The 26,980-nt window shown below is 48.5% G+C and overlaps 1 protein-coding gene and 1 long non-coding RNA gene across 6 annotated transcripts in view; one reads left to right on the top strand and one right to left on the bottom strand.

Annotated features, from left to right (window-relative positions):
* The first annotated feature begins 5,723 nt into the window (after positions 1–5,723).
* On the top strand, positions 5,724–11,339 carry LOC122462672. Of its 2 annotated transcripts, none has more exons than XR_006285372.1 (3): positions 5,724–5,815; positions 7,829–9,118; positions 11,066–11,339. It is a non-coding gene; the product is annotated as an uncharacterized LOC122462672 (long non-coding RNA). The 2 variants fall into 2 exon arrangements; XR_006285373.1 differs by having other exon boundaries at positions 10,328–11,339.
* LOC102943522 (ecto-ADP-ribosyltransferase 5-like) overlaps positions 7,629–26,980 on the bottom strand; it is a 43,983-nt gene continuing 24,631 nt past the window's right edge. For 2 of the 4 annotated variants that reach the window (XM_043526916.1, XM_043526921.1), the window contains exons 2-3: positions 13,968–14,055; positions 10,805–11,698 (exon numbers count right to left, since the gene is read on the bottom strand). In XM_043526916.1, coding sequence (XP_043382851.1) covers positions 10,805–11,698; positions 13,968–14,033 — 960 coding nt within the window. In that variant the 5' untranslated portion in view covers positions 14,034–14,055. Of the gene's footprint in view, positions 8,074–9,163; positions 9,193–10,804; positions 11,699–13,967; positions 14,056–17,064; positions 17,214–26,980 lie in introns of those variants that run through there. The other 2 variants (XM_043526929.1, XM_027832128.3) reach the window with 2 other exon arrangements.

The raw sequence follows: 26,980 nt of genomic DNA, 5'->3' as shown, positions 1-26,980 counted from the left end.
AATATGTATAAACTTTATGGGGGGAGGGATAGCTCAGTGGTTTGAGCATTGGCCTGCTAAAGGCAGGGTTGTGAGTTCAATCCTTGAGGGGGGCCATTTAGGGATCGGGGGCAAAAATTGGGGATTGGTCCTATTTTGAGCAGGGGGTTGGACTAGATGACCTCCTGAGGTCCCTTCCAACCCTGATATTCTATGATTCTAGATGCAGCAGTTGATCATTATTGTATGTAACAAAAGGTATAAATGTTTGCCCTAACTATTTATCTGGCGGAGATCTGCCTAGGAAGGGAGAATCCCTGTCCGTGCGCACTTTCCCCCTTGCAATTGCTTGAGAATAAAAAGGGTCTCTGACGTGTTGCTGACAAACGCAGAGTGAGGACTTGTTTTCTTCCACACAAGGTAACAAAGTCCAACTAATAAAAGTCTAATGTCCTCACAAAACCTCTTTGGCCCTGATTCTGGGCCCCATTATCTTCGTACATTTTTCCTCAGGGTGCTCAGTTGGCCTTATTCCCTTCTCATTCCCCCCATTTTAAGGCCAGAAGGGCCCGTTATGAACATCTACTCTGACCGTCTGCATAGCACAGGGCAGAGAGTTTGAAAAAAAATGACAAAGGAAAAATCAGAGCTGATCTCACAGTGCACTTGAGAACTTCAAATTCTTTTTAGCTATGGCTCTGTCTTCGTACTGTGAAACCCATCGCTTTATGCTGCTGGCCCAAGGGCTTTCCTATCTTAAACAACACTGTTCCTTCCATTGTGTAAGGGGACTGTTGCCCCCTTACTAACAGTCAGTGGGGGTGTTTCCGTTGGCTAGCTCCCAGTACTAAAAGGGGAAGGGTCTATGGGAAACCAGGACCCTGACAGTGATAGTCCCCAGGAAAAATGGGGAGAGGCCAATGCTCTAGGTCAGCCTGAATGACAGGGTGGGCAAGCTAATCAGGGAGTCAGGAGGCCAGGGGGGTCCCGTCCTCCGTGTGAGCTGGAATTGCCTGGGTCAGACAGAGTGGGGCCGAGCTGAGGAGAAAGCAGGGGCCTGATCTGAGCTGGGGAGCAGAGCTGGGCCAGATCCAGAGAGAGCAGCCCCTGTCCTGGGAGCAGAGCTGCAGCCCCAAAGCCAGAGGCACAGCCCAGAGAGAGCAGACCTGTCCTGGGAGCAGAGCTGCAGCAACCAGAGCCAGAGGGGCCAGAGAAGCAGCCCAGGGAGCTGGAGGCAGAGCAGCAGCAGGGTGGAGACCGAGTGGTGGAGCTGGGGCTGGAGCAGTCCGGAGCTGGGTGCGGTGAGCAGCTGGGGAGAGCGAGGGGGACCCTGGGCAGCGGGCCCAGCACAGGGAGACGCCTCAGCCAAGGGGCTCTGCAGGCCAGGCGTGGATCGTAACCCCGACAGGGTGGGGGTGACACTGGGAAGAAGGGTCCTACCACTGAGAGCCTGAGAGCGTGTGGCCACCACCAGAGCGAGTGTCCAACCCGCAGCATCCCTGCAGCACGGCCAGGGCCTGAGCCGGAGGCCTGGGACTTACAAGGAACAGATTGTGAACTGCCCTGACATTCCAGAGACACTGTTTGTGATGGTCCCTGCCACTGAGCGGGGTGATGTGTTTCCTTTAACCTTTCCCATTTTTCCTTATTCTTTTTAAAATTAATTGTTGATTAAATAACTTGTATTTGCTTTAACTTGTATGTAATGGTCAGTGGGTCAGAGAAGTGCCCAGTGCAGAGAGAGTACCCCGGAGTGGGGACACTCTAGCCCCTGTCCTAGGCAACCGCGGCAGAGTTGGGGGTCGAGCCCCCCAGGAATCCTGGGCCCAGCCTTGTTGGGGTTACGAGGTCTCTGCCAGACAGGAGAGTGGAAGGGGAGTCCTCAAGGGCAGGGAGGCCACTGGGTAAAGGAAGTGGGAGCGAGAACTCGGGTCCTTTCACTAGCCCACTTCACCGGGGTAGTGCAGAAGCCTGGAAAGTTCCCCACAATAGCGGGACTATTCCCCCTCTTACAATTGGACTGGGGAATTTAATCAGCCTTGAGAAATTCTTCATGTCTTGGGCAAGGAAACTTTCTTTCTGATGGGGCTCGTGGGTTCTCATTAGTTTCTTAATGATAAAGGATGGACAAGTGAATGTCTTGGGCTTGGCTTGATAAGTTTTCATGATAGTTTTGCAAGGCTGCCGTACATAGAATATCAGGGTTGGAAGGGACCTCAGAAGGTCATCTAGTCCAACCCCTAGGGGACTCAAAGCAGGACCAATCCCCAATTTTTCCCAGCTCCCTAAATGGCCAAACTCACAACCCTGGGTTTAGCAGGCCAATGCTCAAGCCTCTGAGCTATCCCTTCCACATGTTCATAGAGTCTTCCACTAGCTGGCACTATAGCTCTTTCTTAGGGTATGTCTATACTATGAAATTAGGTCAATTTTATAGACGTCGATTTTTAGAAACCGATTTTATACCGTCAATTGCGTATGTCCACACTAAGCGCATTAAGCCAGTGGAGTGAGTCCTCACTACCGTGGCTCGCATCAACTTACAGAGCGGTGCACTATGGGTAGCTATCCCACAGTCTCTGCTGCCCATTGGAATTCTGGGTTAAGCTCCTAATGCCTGATGGGGCAAAAACATCGTTGCGGGTGGTTTTGGGTACACGTCGTCAGTCACCCCTCCCTCCCTCTGTGAAAGCAACGGCAGACAATCATTTTGCGCCTTTTTTTCTGGGTTACCGGTGCAGATGCCATACCACGGCAAGCATGGAGCCCGCTCAGCTCACCGCCACCATACGTCTCCTGGGTGCTGCTGGCAGACGTGGTACTGCATTGCTACACAGCAGCAGCTCCTTGCCTTCGTGGCAGACAGTGCAGTAGGACTGGTAGCCGTCGTACATCTCCTGGGTGCTCCTGGCAGACCTCGGTGAGGTTGATCAGGGGTGCCTGGACAGACATGGCTATCCTCCTCGTAGAGCACCAAATGGGAGCCAGAGACTCCAGGTCATTCTCTTCTTTAAGTTTCGTCTCATGGAGATTCAGTCCTGCCTGGAATATCAGCTGGTGGTCCCCCAGAAGTATCGCCGCAAGCTACTGTACCTGGCCCATGACATCCCTCTCTCAGGACACCAGGGAATCCGGCGCACCCGGCAGAGGCTGCTACAGAACTTTTATTGGATTGGAGTCTTTAATACTGTCCAACCATATTGCCAATCCTGTGACCCCTGTCAGAGGGTGGGGAAGGCCCAGGACAAGGAGAAAGCGGCTTTGAAACCTCTGCCCATTATAGAGGAGCCTTTCCAGAAGGTGTCTGTGGACATAGTGGGGCCTCTCAGCAAGACGACCCGGTCGGGGAAGAAATACATTCTGGTGGTGGTAGATTTTGCTACCCGCTACCCCAAGGCAGTGGCCTTGTCTTTTATCAAAGCAGACACTGTGGCAGATGCACTGCTGACCATTTTCAGCCGAGTGGGGTTCCCCAAGGAAGTCTTGACAGACCAAGGATCCAACTTCATGTCAGCCCTGCTCCAGTGCTTATAGGATAAATGTGGGGTCCGGCACATCCAGTGCTTGTAGGATAAATGTGGGGTCCGGCAAATGTGGGGCCTCAGCATATCACCCCCAGTCCAATGGGCTGGTGGAGAGGTTCAATGGAACTCAAAAGATGATGCTGAAAACCTTTATGAACCAGCACTCGCAGGATTGGGACAAGTTCTTACCTCACCTGCTGTTCGCGTACAGGGAAGTGCCCCAGGAATCTACCAGGGTTTCGCCTTTTGAACTGTTATCTGGAAGAAGGATAAGGGAGCCCCTGGACCTGATGAGAGATGAATGGGAGGGGAAGGCCACTCCCAATGGAGAATCAGTGGTGGAGTATGTCTTGACCTTCTGAGAAAGACTTGCTGAGCTCATGGGCTTGGCCAAGGAGAATCTGGCCAGAGCCCAGAGGAAACAGAAGACCAGGTGATGGTTCTCCTCCCCGTGAAAAGAAACAAACTACAAGCCACCTGGGAAGGCCCTTTCAAGGTTGTCAAGCAACTAAATGAGGTAAACTATGTGGTGGACCTGTCTAACTGGGCACACTGCCACCGGGTATACCATGTTAATATGATGCCGCCATATTATGAAAGGGGGAATGTGGTATTAGCTGTGTGTGGACACTGGGAGGAGCAGGGAGATGACCCTTTAGTAGATCTATTCCCTGAGATAGGAGCTGGCTCTTCCCTGGAAACAATTCCCCTCTCTGATCGGCTAACCCCTGCCCAGCAAGCTGAGATCAGGGGGGTGCTGCATTTGTACCGACAGCTGTTTTCCAACCAGCCTGGACTCACTAATCTGACTTTCCACCAGGTGGAGACAGGATCACACCCACCTATAAGATGCTCCCCCTTCCGAATCATAGGAAAAACTGCTCAGGACCTGGAAAGAGAGGTCAGTGACATGCTGGGTTTGGGGGTGATCCAGCCATCTTCCAGCCCTTGGGCCTTGCCTGTGGTGCTGGTCCCCAAAAAGGACGGGTCAATCTGGTTCTGTGTGGACTATTGGAAACGTAATGCCATCACCGTGTCTGATGCCTACCCCATGCCCAGGCCTGATGAGCTCCTAGACAAGCTGGGAGGAGTTCACTACCTTACCACCATGGATCTTACAAAGGGCTACTGGCAAGTACCACTGGATGCTGATGCCAGGCTGAAATCTGCCTTTATCACCCCTCTGGGGCTCTTTCCTTTTGGCCTCAAGGGGGTGCCTGCTACCTTCCAGCGCCTGGTGGACCAGCTACTGAGGGGGATGGAGAGTTTTGCCATGGCGTACATTGATGACATCTGTGTCTTTAGCCAGATCTGGGAGGACCATGTGTCCCAGGCTAAACAAGTGCTGGACCGACTCCAGGAGGCTAAGCTGACCGTAAAAGCTGAGAAGTGCAAGGTGGGGATGGCTGAAGTATCTTACCTGGGCCACTGAGTGGGGAGCGGCTGCCTAAAGCCAGAACAAGTCAAGGTGGGAGCGATCAGAGACTGGTCCGCTGTCCAAGCCTTTATTGGGGTGGCGGGGTATTATCGAAGATTTGTGCCACACTTTAGCTCCATAGCCGCCCCCATCACTGAGCTATGCAAGAAGGGGAAGCCAGAGAAGGTGGTCTGGACCGAGCAGTGCCAGAAGGCTCTCTGTGCACTGAAGGAGGCTCTGGTGCAGAAGCAGGCTTGCTGCCTGTCCTGGCTCCGTGGAGGGGCCAGCAGCAGGTCCGGCTCCTGGGTGGAGGTGCACAAGTGGCTCCCCGCGGCTCTTGCCTGCAGGCACCACCCTCCAAGCTCCCATTGCCAACGGGAATGCGGAGCCGGTTCTCGGGGCGGGGGGAGTGCACGGAGTCCTGTAGCCTCCCAGCCTAGAAGTCGGACCCGCTGCTGGCTACTTCCAGAGCACAGCGCGGTGTCAGAGCAGGTAGGCACTAGCTTGCCTTAGCTGGAGAGCACTGTCAACAGGACTTTTAATGTCCCGGTCAGCGGTGCTGACCAGAGCAACCCAGGGCCTTAAATACCACGACCCAGTACTGGGTCGTGACCCGAACTTTGAAAAATGCTGGGTTACACTCTGATGGGGTGGACTAGACCGTGAGACCCCCTGCTGGAGGCCTTGTGCCCCTGCCACACCCTACCCTAGAAAAGAGCAGTAGGTCGGTCCTCCAAGCTGCCTAGAGCGGCTGTGTGGGAGGCAGCCAATCAGGGCCCAGCAGGTCAGTATAAGAAGAGCTGCAGGGCCAGCTTAGCAGGACTTCAGTTTCCTTGCTAGAGCTGGATGGTGCTCCAGGCTGGTTGCTGGGACTCCGGAAGGACAAGGCCCTGAGGTAAGGGTGAAGAATGTGCGGGAGCCATGGGAAAGCGGCCCAGGGAATTATAGCAGCAAGACCGTTTATTTAAAGGGACATTACAGTTGGCTGCTATCTATAGGGTCCCTGGGCTTGGACCTGGAGTAGAGGGTGGGCCTAGTTTCCCCCCAGCCCCTGGTAAAGTGGCCTGGACTCTAAGGGACAAACCTGTATATTAAGTATTGGTGTCAACTCTGTGGGTGCTCCAGGGCTGGAGCACCCACAGGGAAAAATTGGTGGGTGCTGAGCACCTGCCGGCAGCCCTCCTGTCAGCTTCCCCTCTCCCCTTCAGCGCCTCCCACCCGCTAGCGGGCCCTGCTGATCAGCACCTCCTCCCTGCTTCCTGTGATCAGCTGTTTTGTGGAATTCGGGAGGCTCTGAGGGGGGAGGAGCAAAGACATGGTGTGCTTGGGGGAGGGGGAGCGGAACTGGGCAGGAAGGGGTGGGCCGGGGGTGGAGCAGGGGCAGAAAGAGTTGGGGTGAGAGTAGGGCCTTGGGGGAAGGGGGTGAGGGGAGGTGGGGCCTGGGTCAGAGCTGGGGGTTTAGCCCCCTTCTTGCCCCCCCCCCCCCCACTTTTGAAAGTTGGTGCCTATGATATTAAGGATGGCAATATCCAATTGGGTGAGAAACTGTTTAGTCTAGCTGTTGCCCAATCTAATCGGGTTGAGAGTTTAGACTGTGTGTGTTTTTTTCTTTTGATAACTAACTCTGACTTTTTGCCTAACTCTTTTATAGTCACTTAAAATCTATCTTTGTAGTCAATACATTTGTTTAGCTGTTTATCTTTACCAGTGAGTTTGCCTGAAGTGTGTGGCAAATGTGCTGAGGTTTGACAAAGGCTGGTGTATGTCCACTTTCCATTGTTGAAGTGGTGAACCAATTAATAAATTTGCACTGCCCATCTTGAGCAGGACAAGATGGTATGTTCCTGGGGTAAAAGGCTGGGAGCTGGGGGGATTTGGCTGGTGCCCTTCTCTGTGTGATTCATGAATGGCTCTGGGAGCATTCATGCAATCTAGCTGGGTGCGGGGCTCCACATGCTGTTGTGCTGAGTGATCACAGCACCTGGAGGGGTTTGCTGCTCGTCACTAGCAAGTCATTGTGAGAGACAGCCCAGGCTGGAGAGAGTTCAGGGGGGCACAGTGGTCCCACAGTTCCAGGCTGCACCCCAAGGATCCCATCACAACTGTGTCCAGTTCCAGTGTCCTCCTGATTCAGAATATCAGAATATTCAGAATATCCATACACCACGCCTTGCCCCTTGCTGGAATATGTCAGCTGCCATGGTATCGGCCAGGCCTACCTATGATGTTACTGATTAGACCCCATGCAATCCCAGTACAGTCAGTGTGCACGCAGGTGGGTAAACTAACTCAGAATTGGACCTTTGATTTCACCAGTTAAAAATATCATCTTCTGAGCAAAATAGATATGAAAGTGACAGAGATATAGATAAGGGACCCCACTAACCGTCCTGTTACAGATTCACCTTGCCGAGACACAGACTAAACCTATCTACTGTAGTAATGAAAATACTTTGACTTAGTTCATTCCTTAGTCTTTTACTGAAGTCATCAAAAGTCAGTACAAAGTGCTAGCATGACAGGAATACAAGTAATTATTTATATAACAGGCACCAATTTATAGCTTTACCATTGTAAGACAAATCCCACCTTGAATAGAACTATGAGCTTTCAATTCGATCTACTCTTCGATAACATTGTTACAGTTTCACCTGGTTGAGACCCAGATTAAATCTGTTAAAAGTATTAATGAAAATACTCCGACTTAGTTCATTTCTGAAAAGTCTTTTACTGAAGTCATCAAAAGTCAGTACAAAAGTACTAGCATGACAGCAATACAAGTAATTATTTATATAACAGGCACCACTTTATAGCTCTACCATTGTAAAACAAATCCCACCTGGAATAGAACTGAGCTTTCATTTTGATCTACTCATTGGTAATGTATAATCAAATCTTGCCCAAGCAGGTACCAGTGACACTCCCTCCATGTTCCTGGTTTCCCTTTGGAACGCTGGCAGAATAGCAGGACGGCTTTGGATCTGGCAAGTCCCATCACCATGATTTGTGCTAGAGGGAAAAAAGTGAGCGACACAAATAGGACAATTTAGAAACCAGCAAACAGCTTCAGAGCAGCAACGTGGACCAGGATGACGGATCCTCCAAACAGTGAAGGGCTCAGCTCACTGCGGAAGGCCAGGCCTCTTCTGGTAGCTGTTAATAGGAAAAAGCAGATCAAAGAATTGACAGGAAATTATTTCATACAGACAGAGATCCTTAAAGCTGGACACAGCTGCTTCCTCCTCCTCAGCCTGCTTGTTCCTTTGGTATCAGTCATTAGTGAGCACGTTTCACCCAAGCCAGTCCCAGAGCCTCTGATTTGGAGCTTGTTGTCTGCCACAAGTGTACTCCAGACCAGTTATGAATAATGAAGACATGAGTCTATGAAACACTGGCTGCAGACACCAGTAACCCCAATTGTTTCTTTTTTTAATTGGCTTTAGGGAAAATGTAGAGCTGGGCAGAGAAGGGTCATTCCATTTCATGGAGGATTTTGGTATTTCAAAATTTTTCTTTTGTTCTGACATGGAATAAAAAACCCCAAATTTTGAAATTCTCCACACAAGGGAAGGGAGCATCAGCTCTGGGACAGTCCACCAAGCAGGCTGTTCCAGAGTCGGGGGCACTGGAAGTCTTGGGGTCAATGACTTTTAGGCAGCCCACCAGCCAAGCCGCCAAGGAGCGAGGCGGGTGAGCTGGCCAGAACCCAGGGAGCGTTCTGACAGAATAGCGTCAAAATCAAAGTCTCTGCAAAAGGTTTAGAGTTTGACAAATTGTCAAATTCCAACGAGAAAATATTTTGTTGAGATTTTTCCGAGCTCTGGTAAAATAGTCCTGTTTCGTCCTTTGGGAGGATGTTGCCCCACTGGGGACAGAATGGGTCTAGTTATGAGAGGAGAGAGATGGAGACACAATTGTGGTGTTGGGTGAGGGGATGTGTGTTCAGCCTTTAGTTCAGAACAATGAAGTTGAATCATTAGTGTTCTAAGGGGTTATTCTCCTTACATTTATTTTCTGAAATCAACTGTGCCTGGAATTGAGTCAGATGTGAAGGTGCTCAGATACGAGTCATGAGCTCCCTACAAGAACCTGGATAAATAGACAGAACACACAGTTAACCCCACTTATTTCTCAACTGGTTTCATGTGACATGTTTGCCTGGTGGGGTTGCTCTGTGCTCTGCACTTCAATACAGAGGGTGAGTTTTGTTTTTATTCTTTTGAAAATAAATGTTCTTTCTTACCAGAATTGTAAACACATGTTTCGGTCCTCTTCCCTACGGTACAAAACGGAGAGGGTCAATGAAATGGGATCTGCCCAGGTAGAATTTTACACTGCATTCTACTATTTCCAAAGAAACATAGGAACCGTCTGACTGGATCTAGCTTGGTATCCTGTCCCTGATTGAGATGAGGCCCAGCTGTATTGGGAAGCTGCAAGAAACCGTGGAGGGGAATAACATACACAGAGGAAATTTCTTCCCCAACCCTGACAGTTAGTGACTGCCTTCTGTCCTCAGGCCTAAGGGTTTATTGCTCTTCTAAAAATAATTAGTTTATCCTAACTGTCTAAATAGCTACTTCTTTTTTTTTCATTCTACTGAGCTCTTGGAGTCATGGCAAAGTTATGGCAATGAGTTCCACAAGTTAACCCTGCATTTTATATAACAGGGCATACAGTTTTACTAGTTAAAATATGTTGCCTTCAGTTTATTCTTTTTATGAGAAAGTAGTAAATTATACGCTGCCATTTCCTGTGTCTCATTTATTATTTTGTATATCTCCATGTTTCTTTATATGTCTTTTCTCTTAGCTCAATCATCCCAATCTCTCCAGTAGAAACCTCTCCAGACCTCTGATCACTTTCATCCCTTGTCACTGAACTTTCTCCACCCCACTAACAAATCTTTTAGAGCTAGGTGATCAGAACCAAAACTAGTATCTCAATGGGGCACTCTTTCCTGGTTCATATAATGGTGTTATAATTAAGGCAGTGAGTCTGTCCCAGAGGTCACGGATTCTGTGAGTTCCGCACCTCCTAGGTGCGACTGACCCCAGGGCCACCCGAGCAGCGCAGGAGGCTCTGGTGCCAGCCACGCTACCCTTCCCGCACGGCAGTCGTCCCAGGACATGGGGATGCCCCCCACCAGCAGAAGCAGCAACTGTCCCGGGCTGAACCCTTCTCCCCACCCCGAGCACCAGTAAGCGCCCCAGAGCCCCCAAGAACATCCAAGATTTAGTCTGGGGTATATAGTACGAGTCATGGACAGGTCATGAGGCTGTGAATTTTTTATTATTGCCTGTGACTTGTCCATGACTATTACTTAAAAAAAAGAAAAGACTAAATCTTCACATTATTCTTCATCCCATCATTCCAGACGCATGCTAACATTTTGTTTGCTTTACAGACTTTGCAGCACATTGAACAGAGGTTTTCATTGAGATTTGCACTGAAGTCTCCACAATGATGTCCCAGTCTGTCTGAATTGATACAGCTCATTAACAACGTAGTGAAATTATCCCTCACAATGTGCATTACCTTGAATGTGTGTCTGAATTTCACCTGATGTTGTGTTGCCCATTCACCCAACTTGGTTGATCTCTCTGAAGTTCCTCACCATCGTCCCTAGTCCTGACTGACCCAAATAATGTGCCATCAGCACACTAGGCTACGTGCCTGCTCCCTTTTCCACAGCCTGTGGATTTGCAGTGCCGTATCTGGGGAGCCACAGCTGCTCTGCCTGGGCTCCTGTGGACTCTGTACAGGGTGTGTGTGTGTTGAAGACTCGCAGTGGTTTGGGGCCTTCACCTGTCTTCCTAGCACTCCCATCACCATGATGTCTAGGCACCTTCTCTTTCCTCAGTGAGTACTTGAGACCCAGTGTCTACCCACCCCAGCCTGAGCCCTCTCTAGCAGCAAGAGTCATGGCAGCCTGTCTCCCCCAGCCCTGGTGGCAAGTCCGCAAGTTAGCATCACTCTTATCAGCTCTCCCTGAAATGGGGTTTTCAAATTCACCACAGCAAAAAGCCCCACACAAATATTTCTCGTGTTCAGCCCAGTACTCACCACCCAGGTATGCACAGTTAAAATGGCTGCAGGTCCGGTTTGTGCTCCGGAGGACAAAGTTGTTGTTCTCTTTTCCTAGGGATACACTGAATATCTCATGGACTGGGATTAACACTTCTTCTTGGGAAGGACTGTATGAGATGTTCCAGATCTTCACGCCAAAGCACGTGTGGATGGTGAAGAGTGTGTCCGTGCCAAATGTCTCAGCCTCTCGTTTATTAACAGATGAAGAGGCAAAGTATCCAAACCTGATGAGACCTGATCCGCTGTACTGAGACTTAGTGCCCCGGTACAGCGTCATGTTATACGTCACATCACACCTCCCTCGTAAGAGCTGCAAAGCTCTTGTCAAATAATAATGAAAGGCTTTGAACTGGAAACGGGCCATGTAATCCGCCCGAGATCTCTTAGTCCCACTCACTGCATCATTAAATGTAGTTGAAAAAGTTATGCTGCTGGTTTCGGTGGTGTTGTCCGTATAGGCTACTAAGGCTCTTCCAAACTCATCCTTAAAGTCTGGGGGCAGAGAAATCTCTCTCTTTACAAGATCCCATTTTAGTTTTGACTTTTCCCACACTGTCCTAAACAGCGAGGACATGGCAGTTTCGTTCTCTAGCAGTTCAGGTGCAATTTCATCCATTTTTTCAGCACATCCTAGATATTGGTCATCAAGAGCGTCATCCATCATGCTCAGCTCCACCTGACATTTTGCCTGGGAGAATAAAGGAAACATACGGTCTGTCCAGGTTCCTTCCCCACTCTGAACTCTAAGGTACAGATGTGGGACCTGCATGAAAACCTCCTAAGCTTACTTTTACCCCAGCTTAGGTTAAAACTTCCCCAAGGTACAAATTAATTTTACCCTTTGCCCTTGGATTTCCACTGCCACCACCAAACTTTATCTGGGTTTACTGGGAAACGTGGTTTGGACATGTCTTTCCCCCCAAAATCCTCCCAACCCTTGCACCCCACTTCCTGGGGAAGGTTTGGTACAAATCCTCCCCAATTTGCATAGCTGACCACAGACCCAAACCCTTGGATCTTAGAACAATGAAAAAGCATTCAGTTTTCTTACAAGAAGACTTTTAATAGAAGTAAAGGAATCACCTCTGTAAAATCAGGATAGTAGATACCTTACAGGGTAATTAGATTCAAAACATAGAGAATCCCTCTAGGCAAAACCTTAAGTTACAAAAAAGACACACAGACAGGGATAGTCATTCTATTCAGCACAGCTCTTTTCTCAGCCATTTAAAGAAATCATAATCTAACACATACCTAGCTAGATTACTTACTAAAAGTTCTAAGACTCCATTCCTGTTCTGTCCCCAGCAAAAGCGTCATACAGACAGACACAGACCCTTTGTTTTTCTACCTCCTCCCAGCTTTTGAAAGTATCTTGTCTCCTCATTGGTCATTTTGGTCAGGTGCCAGCGAGGTTACCTTTAGCTTCTTAACCCTTTACAGGTGAGAGGATTTTTCCTCTGGCCAGGAGGGATTTTAAAGGGGTTTACCCTTCCCTTTATATTTATGACACGGTCACGTTAGCATTTGTGTTACAATAGCACCTAGAGGTCACACCCAGGATCAGGGCCCCGTTGTGCTCAGCCCTGTACAAACACACTGAGAGATGGTCTCTGCCCTTAGGGGCTTACCTCTAAACAGACAAAACAGATGGAAGGGGGGGAGCATATAGGCAGAATACTCAGTGTGTTGCTTGGCAAATGTTATGTTGGCTCCATGATTTTTTTTTTGGTGGGGGCGGCACATGCGAGGACCAGCGAGCCCTGTAATCATAACAGATGCATTTTTAGCATACTGGGGACTTTGTTAGTGTAATAGATATAGTGTGGGGAGGGGGAGGTTGGGAAGAAAGGCAGGAAGGGATACATTAATAGGGAAGACAAAGCCTGGGGAACAAGAGGCATGGGAAGGGGCTAGGAGGGACTGAGATCCCAATCCATTCCCAATGGAATATCTAGAAACCACCCTCATTTACCTCAGTGGGCTGCCTCCAGGCCTGGCGGTGCCTGTGGGATGGTTCCATCCAGGATCCAACCCTCGAACGTGCATGGAGGACGGCAACACTGTTGTGGTGGGTTGTTTTAACCCCACACTGGTTAACCAGGGGTTAACAGGAGCTCTTTAGGCTATAGGGTGGCACCCGTGGGCGTGCTATGCACAGGTGGTGGTCAAACCCGCCTGGGGATGTCCCCTCTTGGGCTAAAGGAGGAGAGAGAGGCCTGTAGCCAGAACTGGAGAGCCCAGAGCCAGGAGGAGGCCTGGGAGGCTGGGGGCAGTGAAGCCTGCGGCCAGAGGTGAGTTGCCTCAGGTCAGGAGGAAGCCGGAGGCAGTGTTGGTAAAGCCTAGGGGGCGTTTGGGCTGGAGCTTGAGGGGCTGCAGGGAGAGGGGGAAGACCTCGGCAGTCCCTCTCCCGGCAGTAAAGAGTGGAGAGACCTGAGGGGAACAGAGAGACTGCTGCAGGGTGAGGAGGAAGATCAAGCCAGGCAGAAATTGGTTTAATTTTGTTCTTTTGGTTTGGGATTGTGTTGGGGGATTCCACGGGGGAGCCCTACGAGCCCGGCCCTGAAAGAAGGGTGAGCCAGGGGAGGCTGTGCGGACTGGAAAAGGGCTGTGGTAGGAAGATATCCAGGGAGGCAGCAGCAAGGAGTCTGACGGAACAGACCTTGGCTGCTGGTCAGAGGGTCCCTGGACTGGAACCCAGTTTCGTGGGAGGGCCGGGGTTCCCCTACCAGCCACTGTGGAAGAGGTTGTGGGGCCCTGATTAGACAAACACCTGTCCGGGCTGGTCTCAGTGCATTTGGTCTTGCCTCAGCCCACAAAGCTGCACCGGATGACCTCTCATGGTCCCTCCCAGCCCTGCATGTCTATGGGTCCAAGGCAGTGTTGCTGCCTGCATAGCCTTGAGCAGAAACATGAGAAAACACAGAGTGCTTCCCGGGCAAAGCTCAAGAGCTTACCTGAGGGATTCCCAGCCAGGTGTGAAGACAGAAGTATGTCAAGAGGATCAGCAGAGGCCTCAGCATTGTTCCAACTTCCCCGGTGCGGCTGTAGGAGAATCCATCAGGAACGTCAGTGGCGATGTGGGGGGAAAGAACACACCAAACCCAAACATCCTCCCGATAGTTTCACTGTGATCCGTTGTTCCACATTCAGTACCTGGGATTTCCCAGGCAGGAATTGCTCTCTCACGGATGGCAGCCCAGCCATTACGGAGGCGGGTTTGACCCTGAAATACAGTTCTCAGCTGGAGGGGTGGGCAGTAGTTGTGGGGAAATCCTGATTTCACTTTCTAAAGGATTCTGGGGGGTGGAAATACTGTACCTTGTGCTGCTGTGTTTACTCAAAAGTGCCGTTAAACTGCTTCACAGTACACAGATCCCAACAGGCCAGACAGGTCTGTCGATCGTATCCTAGAGAATGGGACTAAAATAACGTTATAGCTGAATAGTTCAGTGCCTCACCCAAGTGCCTGCTCAAGTGTTTGCTCGGCAACTACCTTATTCACTCTGTGCCTTGCTGCTTAGTTCTGCCCCGTGGCTAATGGGGTGATCGACGACTCAGACGTCAAACACCAGGGCTGATCCTAGGCCCAAGGGTCAAAGCCACACGGCCCTCTCAGAGACACAGAGACCTCTGTCACCTGGCCTGGTCAGGGACCCAAATCCCAGCCACATGATCCACGGGAGACAAACAGCAAAGAGACCAGCACACAACTCACCAAGTCCCTTTATCTCCATGCACATGAATAGAACCAGACCCAGAACTGATTCCTGTGGGACCCCATGCGTTATGCCCTTCCAGCATGACTGTGAACCACTGTAGAATTCCCACACCAGTGGGAATATCTGGTGGGATTGTCTTCTGTGTTACTGAAAACTGTCCATTCTTCAGTGAAATATGTACTTAATGGCAAGATTAATAATGGTCATGTGCCCAGCCCGAGCAAGCCCTAAGCAAATCAGGGCTGATGAATTTGCTGAGCCCCAAGTGGGTGCTCAAAGCACAGTTAAAAGTTAAAGATCCCCGTCCCAGGGGGAAAAAATGGGTGCGGGGATAGGGAGTCGGGCCTAGATGAGTCTGAGTAAAAGTTAATGAGTTTAGCTTAAATATTTAACTGATACCTCCCGCTATCTAAGGCAGGGAAGAGTTTATTTTGCTTTGTGTTTTAGATTGATAAAGTTTTAGATAACAGCACGCTTGTTTGTATCAATCTTCCATCAGCCAGAAGTGCTGTGTTCCTATTGATTGATTCCTGACACCGCCTGGAGTGAAACAGTTAAGTTACCGCTGATTTGGGTTTTAAGACCCCAGGTAACAGGTCTGGCATGGGGTTGCAGTGCACATGCTCAGAGGCAGAAATATAGCAGCCTAGGGAGTCGGTTACTCCAAAAATTTAGGTGCTGAGTGATTTTATGCACCTACAGGGTTATGGGGCAGCTGAGCAGGGGCTTTGTGAACCCTGGAGGGGCCTGACTTTGGGATTTAGGTGTCTAAAGTCACTTTATGATTGGATCACTTTATGATTTGGATGACTTGATGATTCCCTGTTCTGTTCATTCCCTCTGGGGCACCTGGCAGTGGCCACTGTCGGAAGACAGGATACTGGGCTAGATGGCCCTTTGGTCTGACCCAGTCTGGCCGTTCTTATGTTAAAGTAGGAGCTAGGTAGGGTTAAAAGGGATAGATATCAGCTGCCCTGGCAATCTCTGGGGAGAGATGAACAGCTTTCTGCTTGGGAGGCTCGCCTGATGTTATGAACAGATTGTCCTGTTGGTTGTGTCAATAGAGGAGGGATCTTTACAATGAACAATCAAGGGTGTTTGTACTCTATGGAAATAACTGCGATCAATGTATTTTATGATGTAGGTGTGGGCACAGTAAGTGGATTCTTTGTTTTCACTACATAGGGTTTTAAATATTTCTGTAGCTTTTATAATTTCATAACAAAATAGAGCTCAACAGAAAATATTAGACTTTTCATTCTGTGCGCCCCCCAGATTCTACCCTCTGATATTACAATTTGCATAACAAAAGGGCCCAGCAATCCTGTTAGGGCTTCCCCTCACACTCTCTTGGTTCTTGTCACGCAGACAGAAAGCAGAAGGCCAGAGTCCAAAGTGCAGGCAATGTGATGTTTATTGGGGTTAATCAAGCACAATCACAGCTCTGTACACCAGTAAAGGTTTTCCTGACCCTGTCCCCTCTCCTTTTTCTTAACAGGCTTAATTATACCTCTAGTAGACTCCCCTGATCCCACCCCTTACAATTTATGGTCATCTTCCATTTTGGAGGGTTGTGAGTCTGGGGGCTTCTGTACCACCTCTTTTGTACCCCATGGGAGGGGTAGGAAGTGAGGTTGTGTTTCAGGGTCACTGTTTCTGTGGCTTTTAATGTTTCTTATACTTCCCCCAGTCCCTTCGCCCCTCCCAACTGGTTGCTTGACCTTGGCTTGGGAGAGGAGTTGTGCATATCAAACTCCCACCATACCCAGCAACACTTTGACTCTGTTCCTTATCTTTTCTCATGGTACTAAAAACTCCATCTGGCCAGGCAGAAGCTTTGTTCACACACGTTAGTGAGGGTATAAGAATATCAAAAATCAAACAGGCAAACAAAATCTAAGAGTCTTATCTCTGGCAAATATACAGGTCTGCATGCTATCTTACCATCACTAACAGATCCCAATTCAGATTGTGGCCACGTTGTGCTAGGGGCTGTACTTAGGGGGGGGCTGTGCCAATCCCAGAAAGCTTACAATCTAAGGCAGAGAAAGGTTGGTAGAAGGAAGAGAAAAAAAAGTAACTTGCCCATTGTCACACACAGCAGGCCAGGGACAGATCTGGGAGGAAAGCCTTGGTCTCCTGACTCCCAGTCAGCGGCCTTATCCACTGGCCCACCCTCCCCCTCAGTTCCATAGGTACTGGACCGGTGTAACTGCGGGCAGATTTGTATCATTGTCTAAACCACTGTGCAACCTGTTGTCTAGAGATGAATGCAGCAGAACTGTCTGTAATTAGGATAATGAAGAGTAAGAATTTAATGATGTTACTATACCTGACTTTCCCAAGTATGTCTGATTTCCTGGCAGGCTGTTGACGAAAGCAAGAGTTGTCCTGCAGTTGTAGAACTTAATCTGCAATGTTTATAACACAGGAAACAGCTGGAATTTATCTAGGAAACCTTCCTGCTGACTTTCACTTTCAGATTTAACGTTTGGGTTTGTTTGGTTTGGTTTGGTTTTTGTTTGTTTGTTTTCAAAGAAATAAGGGCCTGATCTAAATCCCACTGAAATCAATGGAAAAATCCCATTGATTTCAATGAGCTTTGGACCAGACCTGTACAGAGTCAAAAAGTTAATGTGAGCTAGGGCAAGGGCTCCTGAGTATTCTCAGTAACACCTGTTTCAAATGTATCCACAAAACTACCCCCGTTTTATCCTCTGTGCTTCCTGTTCTAGGATGCTTTACCTCCCTGTCCCAGATGTTAAAGCCAAACAAAAAGGACCCCAAATGCTGAAGTTCTTTGGGGCAACAGCTAACTTAGAAATCAAGTGAAATAACACATTAATAAAGTTTTAAACACTGGTACTAAGAGGTTGGATTTGATTGGGTTGAGTAAAGTGCAAATGATTTAGAATTCCAGAAGGGAGCAGGTGGAGAATGAGGGAAGGGAAAAAATAACCATCCCCAAAGATATAAGAAAGTTTTTCCCCAACATTATGGATCCGGAGAATACTTTGAAATGGATTGCAGAGCATGCCCCCCAGCTCCAGCAGCAGCAGTTGTTACAAATAATGCCCATCCAGCAGCTGACCTGGGAACTGTCTGTCCAGGAACAGCTGTTGCAACAGCAGCTCATACACTATATGGTGGCCCTTTTGTGACCTCCCACAGTGACTGGGTCTTCTGCTGGGGGCCGATGGCTGTAGCTCTGGTGACTTCAGCCATACTGATCCAATGACGCTGGGTCCCGAAGATGACCCAGATGCCTTTCTTGAGATGTTTGAATGGGCAGTGGTGGTAGTGTAGTGGCTGCTGTTAGAGAGCTTATTCCTTCACTCTCCCACTTCCCTGGTCCTTCTCGCATGAACAGAGAGCAACAATACCCAAAGTCTGAAGGTGCAAACAATTCGATGTTTATTGGGGTGAACTTCCAGCAAGCTTAAATACAAGTTCCTTTTTCCTTATTTTCGAATCCCAACTTACTTCCTGTTTGCCCCTAATTTATATAGTAATATTCTTAGCTATACCTTAACCAATCATTCTACTGAAATTTAACTAACCAATCCTAACATATTGTAACATGATTAGCTAACCAATTATATCCCACCACCTTAATTAGATTACACCCAGCAAAATTAATTATACAGCAGACAGAAGCAATCACAGAACCAGACAGAGATTATACAGACGAACAATAGCAAAGTGGGAACTATAATGACAAAACAATACAGAAGTGAGGATTTCACATCCCAGCTATTGATAAGTGAGTTCTTGCCAGACAGGATGCTATCAAACTAAGTTTCCTTTTACATTTTCTAGGCACTTCCCTTTCTCTGGAGGTGATAGGAATTATCAGGACAGGATTGTATTCAGGACAGGATTGTATTCCTAACAGCCCAATAGCACCTTCTTTCAATGTGACTAGTTTGGAATGTGAGGATGTGACCGGTCGCTTCCTGGCTTATGGCTGCCTCTGCTGCTTAGCCAAAGGCCTTAGCCTAAGAACAGGGCCTCAGACTGTCACAGTAAGAGAAGGCCCTTACACCAGCAGACAGTGATTTTGATTCTTTCTTTTATACCTCTAGAACTAGCCAAGTGATAAGAATACCCCTAAATTCTTAAAGTACAGGCCTTTACAGACAGGCCTGAATATCTATATCCTAACAGCTGCCACAACACTGGGTGGTCCTGGTGGCCCCATGTTTGACTGGGGAAGCCCAGGTCAACCATTGTAGCCTGGATCCCGAAGCGGAGCAGAATTATCACAAATCTAAGTTGCCATTTTGGACCATTCAGTGATCTCTGAAAAGACCTTCTGCCAGCACCTCCAGGAACAGACATATCTCCTCTGAGCCCAGCCCTTGGATGCAGCACAGAAACTGCAGGACTCCTGCTCGTGGTGTCTCAAACCAGAAGCCAGGATGGGGTCCAAGTGGCTGAAAGGGTCCTACTAGAGCACTTTGCCCAGATACTCCCAGCTGGGAGCAGGGGCTGCATCTTAAGGCACTGGCCTGGATGGTGTTTCGTTGCTGGGTGTTTTTCCACACTCCGTTTGTTATGTAATTCAAGCAGCACCGGCCCAGCCTGCAGTGCTGGGGATAAAGTGTGTTTCTTTTGCACTGCGCGGTCCCTTTACAAAACCAGTGATGGTCTCACTAATTCCGTAAACATGGGTATATTGAGAACCCCTAGTCTAGACATGTACCCTTGCATTTGCGGTGTTAAACTGTGCATTATTTGATAGTGCCAGGCTTGCCAAGTGATCCATATAACTCTGTATCAGTGACCCGTCTTTGCTATTTGTTGTTTATCACCAGGGATCCTAGTTTTCCGTGATAAAAAAACCCGAAATTCTCGATTAAAAAAAGATAAGAATCCATGTTTTTCTGTGAAATGCTGAACTTTAGTTTACCTAGTCACAAGATATAGCGGTATCAGTTGGACACACTGTTTTATTGATATATTTACAATGTTTAAGCAAGTTTGAAGCCTACCAGTACCATCAGTCATTATAGTAAAATAAAATTAACAGAATTGCAATTTATCTTTCTTACACATTCCAAATACTTCTATGTCTGTCAGCCCTGGTTCAGTTAGTGAGGAGAGCTGGATAATGGAAGCTCAGATAAATGGGGTTCTACTGTATATGTTTATAATTTTTTTCACAAAATGTAAAAACTAAATATTCGCTGTAAAAAAATTTAAATTCCGTGTTTTTCCATGGCAAAAAGATTTCTAGGATCTCTGCTTATCATCCCACCAATTTTTGTGTCATCTGCAAACTTTACCAGCAGAGATTTTATATTTTCTTCTAGACCATTAAGTAAAATAATTAAGAGTATTGGGCTGAAAACTGATCCATGCAGGACCCCATTAGAAATACCCCCTCTCATTTTGTGATGCCTGACTATTAACAATTACATTTTGAGATCTATTAGTTAGGCAGATTTTAATCCATTTAATATGTGCCACTGATTTTATAGACTATTTTTTTAAATTCAGAATTCCCTGCAGTACTAAGACAAATACCTTAACAAAAGTCCGCATATATTACACCAACAGTTACCATCAGACTTGTAATCTCATCAGAGAATATGAAATTTGCTTGACATAACCTGTTTTCCAGGAAATCTTATTGATTGTCATTAACCATATTTCCATTCTTTACAGAGTCCCATAACTGCTGTTCTATTTTGCCTGGAATCAGTGTCAAAGCCAGACCTCTACAGTAATTACTTGGATTGTCCCATTTACCCTTTTTAAACTAGCAATCGGTAGCCAAGTTCCTAAGGGAAGTGATGGAAACCACATCCCTGGGGCCATTTAACAATGGAGGAAAAGAGCACTAGAAAATATAGGGAACAAAATAAAATAGTTCCGGAAACAATTCTGCACAGTGTCCTGGGAATGGACTGGATATCTTCGCATGGTTCCAGCTCCTATAGCAATGATGTTATCCAAAAGGCTCCTCGCTACCAGGCAGCTGAACTCTGCCTAACCCTCCACCTTCGGAAAGGAGATGCAGTCTAGGTTTGTAGGACAGATCTGTGGCTAGCCAAGTGTAGAAATACCACGTGAATGTGTTAGGAAAGTTACTGTCATCAGCAGGTTACCATTTGTAGTTGGTTGAGCAGGGGTGAAGAGGAAACACAGATTACACACTTAAATTACACAGGTCTTTGGTTTCTCCATTCCCTTCCTGTGCATTGTGACATACAAGTTCTGTATATTGTAGCTTAGATATAGAGATATGAAAACTTTTAAGCAGTTTCCAGTTCTCAACTGTGAACGAATATCTCCCGGGAGACTCACACCATCCCATGACCCTCTCCTGTTACTTCTGTTAGTTACTCTGGACTTTTTTTTCTTCCCCAAGATCAAACATTTCACCCTTAGCACAGACTCCTCTGTCACACAGGTGTGCCTATAGACTGACATTCAGCCAGCAGAGCAAGTGTCAGGGCAACTAGCCTGGAAAATGTGCTACTGAAATGAAATGACCTTTTGCCTCAATGGATGAGCTGGGTGGCACAGGAGGTACGGTGATGGAGAAAGAGAAGTAATCTAAACAGATGATCAAAGCACAGAAGAGAGATTTAGCTGTTAGGACAGAGAGGGAATATTGGATCTTTGAAATGTTGCAGAAGAAGAAAAGAACGGTTGCTTACCTTACAGTAACTGCGGTTCTTTGAGTCTTTGTCTGTGTCAGGGACTGGTTCCCTGTAGTCTAGCCTAGTGGCTGGTGTAAGTGACCTTTTATCACAAAGTCTTGTTTGTCTCGATGGCAAGATAGACTGGAAAGTCTAAGGGGACTGTCTGTGACTCCATGGTAAGACTGGTATAGTGATCCAGGAGTTCACATTTTTTACTGTCTTGGTGAAATCTAATTAGAGAACACACCACCAGTTTGGGGTGTCTGCCCTGTGTTCTGACAGTCTGCCCTGAGGTCGGCACTCACATACGTGAGCCACTCCAGACAGAGTGACAGCCTACAAAAGCAGAGGTCAATACATGAAGTGGGATTATGAGGTGAGAGTCCATATGGTGGTTTGCAGGATGATAGACTGATCTCAGCGAGGCTGGCAGTGGATGGAGGTGGAGTCGAAAGAGGCGTCCCATTGGTGAATGATGCAATGTGATCTAGCAATTTGAGGCAGGTTCTTGCTGATGTTACCAGCTTGCCCTGGAGGGTGGAGGTCAGGGAAGTGGCAGTCTGGAACCTGTCAGCGGTAGACATGCTTTCACTGAGTTGGAATCTAGGAGGGCACTTGTGAATTCTATGGACTAAGAGGGCCTGAAGGAGGACCCATAGTTCACTCTCAGTCCTAGTGTGTGAAACAGGTCCAGAACTGTGGATAGAGCATCAGAAACTTCCCTGGGTGGTTTGCTTCTCAGAAGACAGTTGTCCAATTATGGATTCTGTGTGAATTTCTCAATGCCTTAAATGTCCTGCTACCACCACGAGGCACTTCATGAAAACTCTTGGGATGCAGACTGGCTGAAAGGAGTGTCCTTTTTTAGGCTCAGAGGAGCATTTCTCAGAGTCTGATGTTCCCTTCAGACATTGCTCCAGCAGGAAGAGCTTCAAGCGAGTTTCTTAGGACCTGCAAGTCCTCATGGACAAGGACCAGCACAACCAAGCAGCAGTCTGGACACAGCTTTTACCAAGGCATAAGGGACAGTGGCTGTGGTCAGCTGTGAGAGGAATGAGGTTGTCACAGGATGGGCAAAGTTTAAAGCCTGAAGGGCTTAGCCGCAGCCATGAGGCAGGAAGGCTTTGGAGCTGTGTGAGGAGACTGGAGTTGAAATGTAAGTCAAAGCAATAAAAGAAAAGAAAAAAGGGTTGCCAACAGGGGAAAGAGTAAATCCTGTCCAGTTACAAATAACTATACCACGAATGCATGACAAGAGGGTTGCTACAGGCAGACGCTGCTGAGTTCCCTCTCGCTGCCAGGCGTCTGGTTTTGATCGGAACGCCCGGTCGAAAAGGGACTCAGGTGGCTCCAGTCAGAACCGCCGACTGGGCCGTTAAAAGTCCGGTCGGCGGTGCTGCAGGGCCAAGGCAGGCTAGGCCCTACCTGTCCTGGCTGCGCGCCGCACCCTGGAAGCAGTCAGCAGGACTGGCTCCTAGGTGGGGAAGCCACGGGGCTTTGCATGCTGCCCATGCCCGGAGCACTGGCTCCACACTCCCATTGGCTGGGAACCATGGCCAATTGGCTGGGAACCATGGCCAATGGGAGCTGGGAGGCGGTGCCTGCAGGCGAGAGCAGTGCACGGAGCATCCTGGCCCCCGCCCCCGCCTAGGACCTGGACCTGCTGGCCGCTTCCGGGACATAGCACGGAGCCAGGAGAGGCAGGGAGCCTACCTTAGCCCTGCTGTGCCACTGACCGGGAGCCACCCGACGTAAGCCTGCGCCCCAACACCGAGCCCCAACCCCCTACCCCAGATCTGAGCCGCCCCCAACCTGGAGCCCCCTCCTGCACCCCAAATCCCTCAACCCTGGCCCCACCTGAGAGCCTGCACCCCCAGATGGAGCCCTAACCCCCTCAGCACCCCAGCCCAGAGCCCCCTCCCACATTCCAAATCCCTCAGCCCCACCCTCCAGCTTCTTTCCCAATTTTAAAAAGTTCTAGCCTTCCCATTGGCTCTTTTGGTCAGGTGCCCACTCCCTTTTCTTTACCTGGGGCACTTTTTAATCCTTTACAGGTAAAGCAAGCAAAGAACAGCTACCACAAGGGATTTTACAGCTAACTGGCTGGCTGGGTGTCCATAAAAGGGAGCTCCCGTCCCCTTCATTTATCACAGATGTATACATTTAGCCATATTAAAATGCATATTGTTTGCTTGCACACAGCTTGCCAAGCAATCCAGATTGCTCTATATCTGTGACCTGTCCCCCTCGTTATTTACCACTCTCCCAATCTGTGTGTCTTCTGCAAACTTTATCAGTGATGATTTTATGTTTTCTTCCAGGTCATTGAAGAACCAGTCCCTCCGGGATCCCACTAGAAACACACCCAGCCAGCAATGAGTCTCTGCTATAAGGTTCACGGGAGCCGCCACACTCCAACCCTCCAGACACAGGCTGCAGCACCTTGCCCTGAACAAGGGCCTGCAATATCCTTGCCTGAATGGTTTGATGGGAAGCACCGGTGTGTTCTGAGGCTTCATGAACTATTGGAACTGATTCATATTATGTATATAAGGGTGCCATCATCTACCTTCTGTTGTGGTGTACTATGAACGGTACAAGAACACATGGGTCCAAAATTAAGCATAAATCCCTCAGGCAAAGGGTGGAATGTCTGGCAGCAAATTATTAAAAAGGTTAGGATGGTTAAAATAAAGGCACATAGAAAAAGGGGTCCACTGCAGTGGGGAAACGAACAGGCTGATAAACTTGCCAAAGGAGTGTTAGGATATAGATATTCAGGCCTGTCTGTAAAGGCCTATACTCTAAGAATTTTGGTGTATTCTTATCACTTGGCTAGTTCTAGAGGTACAAAAGAGAATCAAAATCACTGTCTGCCGGTGTAAGGGCCTTTTCTTACTGTGACAGTCTGAGGCCCTGTGCTTAAGCTAAGGCCTTTGGCTAAGCAGCAGAGGCAGCCATAAGCTAGGAAGCGACAGGTCACATCCTCACATTCCAAACTAGTCACATTGAAAGAAGGTGCTATTGGGCTGTTAGGAATACAATCCTGTCCTGATAATGCCTATCACCTCCAGAGAAAGGGAAGTGCCTAGAAAATGTAAAAGGAAACAGCATCCTGTCTGGCACGAACTCACTTATCAATACTGGGATGTGAAATCCTCACTTCTGTATTGTTTTGTCGTTATAGTTCCCACTTTGTTATTGTTTGTCTGTATAATCTCTGTCTGGTTCTGTGATTGTTCCTGTCTGCTGTATAATTAATTTTGCTGGGTGTAAACTAATTAAGGTGGTGGGATATAATTGGTTACATAATCATGTTACAATATGTTAGGATTGGTTAGTTAAATTTCAGTAAAATGATTGGTTAAGGTATAGCTAAGCAGAACTCAAGTTTTACTATATAGTCTGCAGTCAATCAGGAAGTAGGAGAGGGGGCCTTGGTGGGAGGAGGTGGGTGTGGGAGAGATGGGAACAGGGAATGGGGGTGGAGAAATTGGAATCATGTTTTGCTAAAGGGGGAAATGGGAACAGGGAATGGGAGTAAGGAAATTGGAATCATGTTTGGCTAAGGGCAGGAATGGGAACAGGGACACAGGTGTAAGGCTCTGTGGTGTCAGAGCTGGGAAGGAGGATACTAAGGAAGGAAACTGGAATCACGCTTGCTGGAAGTTCACCCCAATAAACATCGAATTGTTTGCACCTTTGGACTTTGGGTATTGTTGCTCTCTGTTCATGCGAGAAGGACCAGGGAAGTGAGTGGGTGAAGGAATAAGCCCCCTAACAAGGAGCAGCAATTATTGGTACTCTATGAGAGACTACGCCTGTGGCAATGACCACCAGTGCTCAAACAAGGGAAGAACAAAAAATAAATGAGGAAAATCAGGAAGGAATACGGTTATTACAGGAAATGCAAGGAAGGGATGAACTGGTATAACAATGCATCATAGAATGCCTGTCACAGTAGCCGGGGGTCCCAATAAAGAGGGAAGAATATTTAATCTTGGCAAAACCAGACAGTGAATGGGTTCTGGTAATTCCCCAACAAATATAATCTTGGGATGGATACACTGGTCAGATGTAGGAGGCACCCCAAGTTAGAAGAGGCTATGAAAGAACTTTAAAAGGTAGGTTGGTGGCATAGGATGGGAGAAGATATGGACATACATATTCATAGCTGGTTAACATCTGCAAAACAGGAATCTACAAGATGGGAACGGTGAGATGAAGTAATGCATCAGGCTTTAAAGGGACCATTCCAACCCCTGCAGGTAGATTTTGGAGGGACACTGCCTATCACATCTAGGAAAAGTAGATTTTTGTCTGTGGCTTCAGTAAGTGGGGAGAGACATTCCCCACAAGGGAGGAAGATAGGCATCAAGCCGCCAAAATATTGGTAACCGAAATATTTCCAAGGTTGGGGTGACCTCACAGTATTGATTCTGATAATGGACCATTATTTATTGGAGAAATGAACCGAGATATGGGAATGTGGGCTCTTCCCTTGCCGCTGCATATTCCACACTGTTCCAAAGCTGGAGGCCAGGTAGAGAGAATGAACAAATCCCTTAAAATTGAGTTATCCCAAGTATGTAAGGATTAGGAGCAATTTGGGAAGTGGCTGCTGGCTTGCTGGTAACTGCCAGGATCAGGCATTACACCCAGTTCAGTTCGGAGTGACCCTCCTCCTGGGGAGGCCCCCAGCTTCCACTTTGGGTCAAATGTTCACCCTTTGCAGAGCATCACGTTCCTGTCTGGGGTGTGGAATAAGGCCTCCCAGGCGTTCAGCTGCAGTCCGAGGGAACCCAGCTGGATTTCTGGCAACCTGCCTCCGGTCAGGCACCCTGGGAGCGACAACATGCTGTGGCTGCCTAGGGGCGCTTTGCCGTATTAATAAGGGTTTGTGGGACCCATCTGCTGATTGGTGAATTTCAATCCAACCAGGCACATGGAACGTCTATTTCAGCATGGCCTCCTGGAGCTGAAATTCCCACCGCCTAGGTCCAGCCCCACCTCCCCTTCCCCAGAGTCTGTCCCGCTCCTCTCTGGGGCAATTAAACACCCTCATGTTTGAGGGCGGGGGGGGGAGTTGGAAAACCCAAGCCCAGCCTGAGCTCCCTGGAGTGCAGCTCCAGCCCCTTCAATGGACCTAGAGGTGAAGTGGGTGGGTGGGGGGGCAAAGCGGATGAGAACCTCCCCCCAGCACCTTAAGGGACACCCATTCCCATCGCTCCCCGGATGGCCCCCTCCTCATGTCAGCACCTCTCCCCATCCCCACTTCCCAGCAGGGGAAGAGATCTGGCCACTGCTCTCCCTGCTGAGAGGGGAACTGGGAGCTGCCCAGGCACCTGGCTCTCCAATGTGAGCGCACAACCTTCTGGGATGGCCTCCCAGCTCCGCCCCCATTCCAGAGCAGCCCCAGAGGAGCTGTCAATGGGTCTGTCCTCAGGGGGCCCCCAGGGCTGGGAACTCCCCCATCCCCTGGGATTCCTCCCTGCAGCACCATGACATCGCCTGGATGGGCCAGAATGGAGAGTGGGAACCCCCTCCCCAAGGACAGTGGGTCTGGGGCAAACAGAGGGCACCAGGGAGCTGGCA

Source organism: Chelonia mydas, chromosome 1 (genome assembly GCF_015237465.2).
Source record: "Chelonia mydas isolate rCheMyd1 chromosome 1, rCheMyd1.pri.v2, whole genome shotgun sequence".
NCBI classification, from domain to species: Eukaryota; Metazoa; Chordata; order Testudines; family Cheloniidae; genus Chelonia; species Chelonia mydas.
The sequence above is the reverse complement of the archived record's forward strand: the minus strand, read 5'-3'. Positions and strand labels throughout refer to the sequence as shown.